The 9,506-nt window shown below is 45.0% G+C and overlaps 1 protein-coding gene across 1 annotated transcript; it reads left to right on the plus strand.

Annotated features, from left to right (window-relative positions):
* Positions 1 to 219: 219 nt before the first annotated feature.
* LOC123134086 (E3 ubiquitin-protein ligase PUB23-like) lies at positions 220 to 1,668 on the plus strand. Its single transcript, XM_044553429.1, has one exon. It carries the CDS (start codon positions 233 to 235, stop codon positions 1,502 to 1,504), a length of 1,272 nt encoding a protein of 423 aa, XP_044409364.1. The 5' UTR covers positions 220 to 232; the 3' UTR covers positions 1,505 to 1,668.
* Positions 1,669 to 9,506: the final 7,838 nt, after the last annotated feature.

The following is a 9,506-nucleotide window of genomic DNA, read 5'->3' on the forward strand; positions in this document are numbered from 1 at the left end:
TTATAAGATGTTTTAATTTTTTTAAATCGGATGTATATGGACACGTATTAGTATGTTTGTTCACTCATTTCAGCCTATGTATAGTTTGTACTCGTATAATTCGGAACGGGGTAGTATTTCTTTTGGCAAGCTACTTTGTTTTCCCATTTTGTCGGTAAACTGCTTGTGTTGAGTATATATAGCTTGCTTGTGTTGGGAGGACGTGAGCTCATGCATTCACTTTTGCGTACACATGGAGACGTCGGGGGGCGGCACGGCGCAGCACCACTTCGTGTGCCCCATCTCACTGCAGCCCATGCAGGACCCGGTCACGGCGCCCACCGGCATCTTCTACGACCGACGCGCCATCGAGCGGTGGCTCGCCAACGGCCACGCCACCTGCCCCGTCACCGGCCGGCCGCTCTCCCTCACCGACCTCACCCCGAACCACACCCTCCGCCGCCTCATACTCTCCTGGCATCCCGCGTCGAAGGTGGCACCTGACGTGGCGCCGACGTTGGAGCCCGATGATCCGGAGGTCGCTGTGCTCGTCGCGAAGGTGATGTCCCCGACTTCTTGCCCAACGGCCGATGTTCTCTGCGAGGCGGCGGCGTCTGCCGCTGTGAACATCACGGCGCGGCGGTGCATGGTGCGCGCCGGCGTCCAGTGGCGCGTGCTCCGTCTATTCTCGTCGTGCGGCAAGACGAGCTCGCGCGCTGTGATGCCCACCGTTGAAGCGTGCCTGGCTCTCCTTGACGCGCTCGACGTCTCCGCCGACGAGCTCCGGCCTCTCCTTTCCGGCAACCACGACCTCGTCGACGCGCTGACGCACGTGCTGGTGACGCTCGAGAATGGGACCTACACCGGCGGCGGCGGGAACACGACCAGAGACAGCGCGGTGCGGCTCCTAGACTCCGTGATCGAGTCGGCTGACGTGGTGCTGCTCGAGCAGCTGCGTCCGGAGCTCTTCCGCGCCGTCACGGCGGTAGTGCGCGACCGTACCGTATCCCCTGGCGCGACGCGCGCGGCGCTCCGTGCCCTCCTCAACTCGTGCCCCAGCGGCAACGGCAAGAACCGCGTCCTCATCGCCGAGGCCGGGGCGGCGCACGAGGCCATCGAGCTGGAGCTGTCCTCCTGGCCCTCGTCCCCGAGCGGCAAGAGCAGGCGCGTCACGGAGCTTGTCATGGCGCTGCTGGCCCGGCTGTGCGCGTGCGCGGAGGGGCGGGCTGCTTTGGTGGCGCACCCCGCGGGGATCGCACTGGTGGCAAAGCGTGCGCTGCGCGTGTCCGCGGCAACCGACACGTCCGCTGTGCGGGTGCTGGCGGCGGTCTGCGGCAGGGCGGCGTCGCCGGAGGTGGTGCGGGAGATGGCCCGCGTGGGCGCAGTAGGGAAGCTCTGCTGCATGCTGCAGGCCGACTGCGACCGAGACGTGAAGGAGACGGCGAGGGCCGTGCTGAGGATGCACTCCGGCGTGTGGTGCGGGTCGCCCTGCGTCAGCGCCTACCTGCTCTCTAGGTACCTCTAGTTAGCTGCCATGTCACACTTGCATTGGTGCATGGTGGAACTGGAACCTGCTTGTTGCGACATCCTGTTGGTTAATTGGATTTGTTGGTTCCTTGATCAATTCTTGCTGGTTTGTAAGATAAACTGAAGTTGAAATCCCAAATTTGGCACTTGAGGTGTCACTGACATGTGGGGGCCAAGAGATGTCATTTTCATGACTCGTGACTCGGGAGTTGTGAGATCTTTACAAATGCTAACCGCACATTACCATGGTTCAAATAGTTCAAATAAGGCGGACCAGGAGTCGACGAGTACATCACTGTGGAATAAATACAGTATGAACCATGCATGCGTGCATGCACCAGTGCACCACGTGTTGTAAAGGGCAAGAGTCAGCAGACTTGGAGCTCCTTGACTGAGACACAACACACATATACCCCGCATCCGTTTCATATCAATTCTTGTTTCGATTACGCAGCTTTCGATCACTGTGTCGGCATATTGATGTAGTCTTCAAATCAAACTTTGTAAAATTTGATCAAATTTATATTTAAAAAATAGCATTCTTTTTTTGGGGTAAAAAATAACATTCATCATGATACCAAATCAATATCCTCAAATCGGTCATGGAATACTCCCTCCGTCCGGAAATACTCGTCGGAGGAATGGATGTATCTAGATATATTTTAGTTTTAGATACATTTATTTTTATGCATTTCTCCGACAAGTATTTTCAGACGGAGGGAGTATATTTTTATATTATATTTCATTTTGTATTTCATTTTAAAATAAATTTGATTAAACTTCACAAAGTTTGACCGAAGCAAAACTAATGTGCCAAGTAATACGAGAGGTATATCACCGTATTCAACATATGCTACCGTCGGTCATGTCCCTACATGTTAGTTGTATGAAAGTAAAAATAAGGGACGTCGACGCCCTAGATACAACTGATATACTCCCTCCGTTCCAAAATACTCCCTTTGTTTCAAAATAGATGACCCAACTTCATACTAACTTTGTACTAAAGTTAGTACAAAGTTGAGTCATCTATTTTGGAACGGAGGGAGTAATTGTCTTTCTAGCCATCTCAAATGAACTACAATATATGGATGTATGTAGACATGTTTTAGAGTTTAGATTCACTCATTTTGCTCTGGATATAGTCACTTGTTGAAATCTCTAAAAAGACAATTATTTAGAAACGGAGGGAGTACTGTTCAGTCAAGTCGCCAATTACATGCACTATCTAAATACACCTGTGTTACTACAGGGTGAAATAATATCTAAAAAATTGTGGCGTGTGAACAAATTTTACTTGGGCGGGTGGCGTCCACTGCGTCGTGATTGATTGCATGCAAAATTAACTAGTACCTGGCTACTCCCTTTGTCCGTCAAAGAGTGTGCGTCTGGCTTCAGATTTTTTCCCCAAAATAAGTGTACGTTTGGCTCCACCGATGGTAATTTTGCATTCCCTCCCCTGGTCTACGCCTCGAGGTCACCGCAGCGAGCGATGACCCAATCCTCTCGTCCTCCCCCAAATCTAAGCCAGTTTTCTTCCTCTCCCCCAAACTCTCTCCCTCCCGATCCAATCCCAGATTGCTGATAGTCAATCATCCAATCCAAGGCCATCGCTGGTCATGCAGAGATTAATGGCGGCCGGTCCATATAAGCTGCCGGTAGGGTGTGCATCGCACTGGATCCATGGAAGGCGACGGAGGAGCGGTAGGCAAAGGAGTGAGCGGAGGAGCAGAAGACGGCCATGGCCAGCGAGGCAAGGCCATCACGGCGGCCGGCGGCGCAACACGCGACCACGGCGGATCTAGTACTGGAGTCCCACACCATGCTCAAGCAGCCAGGTTCCACCCTCGTACGTCCTTCGGCGTCGGCGGAGCAGTGTCGAAGCCAAAATTTCCAGGTTCCTCTAGCTGGACAAGGGAGCAGGGGATGGCATTGAAGCCGGTGTCGGGCACATAGGCGTTGTACCTGCGGTGGAGCAGCTCATGCGACTGTGCAGGACGGCGTGGCCGCAGGTGCTGGGCAAAACGGTGTGGCGGCAGGTGCTGGGCAAGCTGGTCTTGGGGCTGACCAGGACGCCGTGGAGAAGACAAGCAAGTATACTACTCCGTGAGTACCATTAGCTCTCTAAGTTTGGCGATGCAAGCTGTACCGTGAATGGACAATTGGATAAATAATTTTAACCCAAAGTCCAGCATTGCACCACATCTAATATTATAATTTCTAGTCGGCTAAGCATGCATGACGCTCTCATATAGGTCGCGATCACAGTCTAAAACATTAGGAGGATTTCCTGCTCGTTCTAGGCCATACTTGTACATGTGAGGGATGTTGTAGTCGTTGCCTCCACCTCTCTTCATGACCTGAATTAAGCAGCTTTGTAGTGTTAGGAAAATTCTGTTTATCTTATCGGCATCATAGGCATCATATTCATGCTGCATATTGTTGATTAGCTCATCTAAATTGTTAGACACCAGCTGATCAGACATGGACTGTAGTGAAGAGAATAGGCCAAGGTCTAGGATATTCATATCCAGTGAGTTCGAGGGCTGTTGCATGAGGCGAATATCAAGCCCAGTTTGGGCAACAACATTAAGGAAACTTGGGACATGTGAGGGCACATTGTCTTGTTGGATCCATATGGTCTCACCAGCGAGCTATTGAGGCCAAATTGCTTGAATAGCTGGTAGTAACTTTTGAATCAAAAACTCCCTCGACGTTTCTCTATTAACGGAGATTGTTTTGGTGATTAGTGTCCCTCTTGGCTGGTAATCACTTTTCCTTGGCACTGGCTCCTACAAACAACAATACAACTCAAGTTGGATTAAGTACTGATGTGCAAAATAAATAAAATAAGTAAAGGTTGAAATTCACCTTTTTGATAAAGGGCCAAATGCCTATCTTTCCATAAAAATGCAAATACCTTCTGCATTGTATCTAGGCCTGGCTATAGCAACCAAAACATGATTTTGCCAATGGAGTTCTTATTTTGCATAGTCCTATGTGGGTCTTCTTCTGATGGCAGCTTATAGAATTTCACGTCTTCTGACTGGTGTTAAACCACTTTTCATCTATATGGATTATGTTCCGCATATCCCTGAACGTGGGCCTATTTTTCAAACTTTGCTCATCAAATATAGAGAGATTAAACTGCAGCCTAGCCTTTTTGTTTGCTTCCTTCAAATATGGTTTGAGTGAGCTTGAATGCCTATCGAGCAAGATATCCATAAACATCCTATGTACTGTGGTCTTCTTCACACCCAAAGCTCGTGTGAGGCTACGTATAGTTCTCCTTTGGCTTCGAGGAATATCAGCAACCATACTGAGGTCAACTACAATCCATTTGCACCCAGAGTTTTTCGGCTTCCTTGATCTTACATCAATGGGTACGTCTTGTCGAAGACACTCCTCCACTCTCCTCCAAACACATCTGACCTTGTGCACTGAAACATGGAACATGTTTGCAACTTCTCTAGTTGTGATCTTCTTTAATTTCTGATTGACACTTCTTGCTAGCAATTTTTCATAAATACCAGTCCTTTGCAAATCTATTAAATTCTTGTACATCATGAACTTGCTCATTATCTTGTTGCTCTTGCTCCACATCCATGTCTTCTTCTAGTGCTGAATCATACATGGCTTCATCCGGTTCTGAATCATCAAGCTCTTCTTCCTCAAACTGAATCTCTATATCGCATACATAGACACCATAGTCCTCCTCGTCAACTTGAAGGTTCTATAGAGCTTCATGCATTGCTTGCACTTCCTCTTCCATGTTGTGAAAAACACTGCCTTGGTATTGAAGTTCATCGTCTACAAGATGAGGTCATGTGATTAGTTGAATAAGATTATAATTAAACATAAATTTATTTTACTAACCTGATTTATCCTATTCATGCATGTCCTCTTCTCGGCGGGCAACATCAGCCTCATGTTCATCTTCTACCTCAAGACCGACCCATGTTAAGATTGAAGTGATGTGCAGGTTGGAGTTCTTCATGCGCGGCTTTGAAAATCAAAAGTCATAACACATGTCAATCTTTCTTTTTGATAAATTCAAATGTGAATAGTACCAAATATATTTGTTTTGTTTTTGGAGTTATGTTATAAAATTCTGTCAATAATAGATTCCAACTTAACTTCTCAAATAGAATTACTGAATTGTTTCATTTAGGAATATTAGTTGCATCCAGAAGTAGATCTTCACGAGGCAATGATAGAAATAATATTTTCTCTGTCTTGGCTTTGTATAACAGGCACTTCAAAAATTGTTTGCCTTGTCACTTGTACGCTGTTAGTGTAGTTTCAACATAAATTTATTTTACTAACCTAATTCATCCGGTTCATGTAGGTCCTCTTCTCCGTGGGCAACATCGGCCTCATGTTCATCTTCTACCTCAAGAAACATGTTTAGATCGAGGTGAACAATAAGAATTGAACAAATTAGCAAGGAGTACCTGGGTCCATGTTTAGATCAAAGTGATGTTCGGGTTGGAGTTCTTCATGCAAGGTAGCTCCATCTTCTTCATGTAAAGGCTACTCATCCAAGGCAACTCCATCTTCTTCCTATATAGGCTGCTCATCCAAGGCAGCTTCATCTTCTTGCTATACAAGTTGGCAATTGAGATCAACAGGTTGCCAATTCAGATCAGGCAACCTACTAGCTTCTTCATCTCCCTCATCTGGTGCTGCTAAGTTCAAGTCGATCGCCATGGCTAGTGTGTGTGTGGTCTACTATTTGGTCCATGTAAGCTGGCTTTGTAGCTAGGCTTAGACGCTTGGTCTTCTAATTTTTGTGGGGCCAAGTACATTTGTTATTTTACTAGTATAGTTGGCGGGAACAGTGAAATTTGGAGGTAAAATTGATGGCAGGAAGTCATTTCTAGTTTTTGGATTGCTTTTTTGCTTGTTTCATTAACTGTACACTTCAATCGAAGCAACACAGCGCTACCAGCTGCTTAATGAGGAGAGGAAGGGGCTTCATGCAAAAATCCTTAATTTGTCTTGAAATAGCCAGATGCGCACCCTTTGGCAAACAGAGGGAGTACGGATGTAGTTTGGTGCAACACATGGATTTTGCAAGGGAAAATCGAAACAATTTTTATGCATTAATGGTTGCATGCTAAATCGATGTTCAGTTCCTGAATTTTTGAAGGGAACCCTCATGACACTTTATTAACTCAGTGGCAATGTTACATCAAGTAGTACATGAGATAGCAAGAAATTAGGTGCAACATCTACCCGCTCATACTTAGTCTGATGATCATAGCTATACCTAGCAAGAAAGTGTGCCAAGCCATTGGCTTCCCTAGGATAGAACGAATACGAGATAGAAGGAACGATGTGAGTTAAGTGGAAGCAATCAGCCAACACCGGCACGTAGGGGCTCAAAATATCTAAATTTCTCTTGCAAGCCTCAATATGCTCCACACAATCTGATTCCACCTAAACTTTGGTACAAGTCGCATCATACAACATCTTCAGGCCCCGTCGTAATGTGAACGCTTCTTCCATGGGTGCGTTCATAATATGCATAATTACTCCGCAACCCTAGCTGCAACCTCTCCCGGAGAGTTTTGAAGGATAGTCGTGACTGCTCCACTTCCATCCTCGAAGAAGGATGCATCTATATTTAGCTTCTAATAACCGTCTGAATGTTTCTGCCATCTTACTTCGACAACGGGGCAGTGGGGCAAACTGCATGATTCACTGTGATTGCATGAATAGCGAACGCCGAGCTTGGTGCAGTTTTAACTGAATCTCCTCTCACTAATTGTCTATGTTCCCACTGGATATATGATATACCCACAACCGCAGTTTCCTATAGCCCAAGTTGTCCAAGCACTAACGGGTTCCTGGTCACAGTCCGTAGAATTTCCTTGAGAACAACAGAGCCAGATCGATCAACGCGTAGAGCCTTATCAATAGTATCCACCAATCCCAAGGACTTCCAAACTTCTCTGGCTCGATGGCAAGTGAATAACATATGGAGAATATGTTCAGGCCCAGCTCAACAAATTGAACACTAAGGGAAACTTTGATGTGTCTATTACTACACAAACAACCCAGGAACTATCCCGTTGATGAGTCCAATTTATGTGATGATTTTGATAGCTATTTTGTGCCTACATGGTAGGCTTTTTGGAATTTTACCGCGTTCGTGCACCTTTTTTTGTTGATTTCCTCAGGTAACGCTTTTTGGACAAAATAGTACTTTTATGGATGAAATCCTAGGAATGGTAGTGAAAATCACATATTCAATGTTATAATCAACTACCATAAAAGAATGGGACAATTACACTTTTGGCCTTAGTTGTGCCGACCAGTGGGTTTTGTCCTTACTTTTCGGCTCTGTTCTGTTTTGCCTTAGATTTGTCTCGGAGGTCTTCTGAATGCCCTTTGACCATTTGACAAATATTTTGAAAATCCATAACAAATTCATATGAAGTCATAAAAATGCAAATAAGATATCAAATGTTCAGAAAAACATTACCTTTATATGCATGTCATTTGTATTCACGAAAAAAAGTATGTTTAAACAACCTAAGGTTATTAATGTTATTAACATTATTAAAAATAAAAAGGCGCATATAATACTTTTTTCATGAATAAAAATTACAAGCAAATATAGGTGATGTTTTCTGAACATTCTGATATCTAATTTGCATTTTTGTGAATTCATATAAACTTATTATGAAGTTTCACAATAATGATCAATGTCGTTTGAAAATTCATAACATGGTTATATTAACTCGGAAAAAAGGCAAATAAGGTATGACGATGTTGAGAAAACATCACCTACATTTGCATGTAATTTTTATTCATGAAAAGATATTTTTATACCTTTTTTACTTTTAATAATGTTAATAACATTAATAACCTCGAGTAGTTTAACCATTATTTTTCCCTATGCAAATGACATGCACATAAAGTTAATGTCTTTCTAAACATTTTTTATATTTTATTTCCATTTTATGGGTTGAGATGAATTTTTTATGAATTTTCAAAGTATTGGTCAAACGGTCAAAGGGCACTCAAACAACCTCAGGGACAAATATAAGGGCAAAACTGAGCAGTGCCGAAATGTAAGGGCAAAACCAGTTTGGGTGGTCCTGACTAAGGGAAAAATGCATCTGTCCCAAGAATAAGCAAAGGGGCCAAAGGAGGAGCTGTTGCGGCACATCTAGAGCTGAAGACAGCGCATCATACGAGCGTGATCGCTCGTATGGGCGGTCGTATGGAGTGCCGCCACCGCCACCTCGTCAACTATTTTCACCCTGTGAAATTGGATCATGAATCATACGCCCAGATCAGAAACTCGTCCAAAAGGCAGAGCCCTATCCTCTGGAGATCATCCAGAGGAGGGGTTATCATGGAGGAGATCGTCATCTTCACCACCAAGCACAAGGGGGCTACAACATCATCACCACCGTCATCACCATCATCTCCACCAGCATCATGATCATCATCATAATCCACATCCATCTCATTGTAACATCAAGAACCCTAGTGAATTGTCTTGTGTGCTACATTTGTGATTCATCTATGTTCACCACCGTTATTATTATGTTGTTCAATATCTCCAAGTATGAGTAGACCCCTAGTTCTCTGGGATATGGATGAACCATGGTATGTATAGGATATGAACCGTTATTTTGGGATATGGCATACTCTATTAAATTCTTAGTTTAATAACTTTGTGAATATTGTGAAGGGCACCCACTCAGCATTACCGCCTTATGGCTATGAAGTATATCACTGTTGTTGTAAAGCGTAGGATGTGAAGGTAATTCGAGGTGACAGTAAAAGCCTTTACTCCTAGCTTTTGCAATTGATAGGGGAATTGCGGAGAACCCTTAGAGAGGTCGTGTCCATGGGGTAAACCTTAAGTATCATAGTTCTAACCCTCTAGGGAGACTATGGCGGCGGCGTGCGTTGCACGAAGTCTACCTCGAGTAGAACGTGTTCTTACCCGGCTCTGCCCAGCATAATCGTCAAGAGTGGCT

The sequence above is a fragment of the Triticum aestivum genome, chromosome 6B (genome assembly GCF_018294505.1).
Source record: "Triticum aestivum cultivar Chinese Spring chromosome 6B, IWGSC CS RefSeq v2.1, whole genome shotgun sequence".
Taxonomy (NCBI): domain Eukaryota; kingdom Viridiplantae; phylum Streptophyta; class Magnoliopsida; order Poales; family Poaceae; genus Triticum; species Triticum aestivum.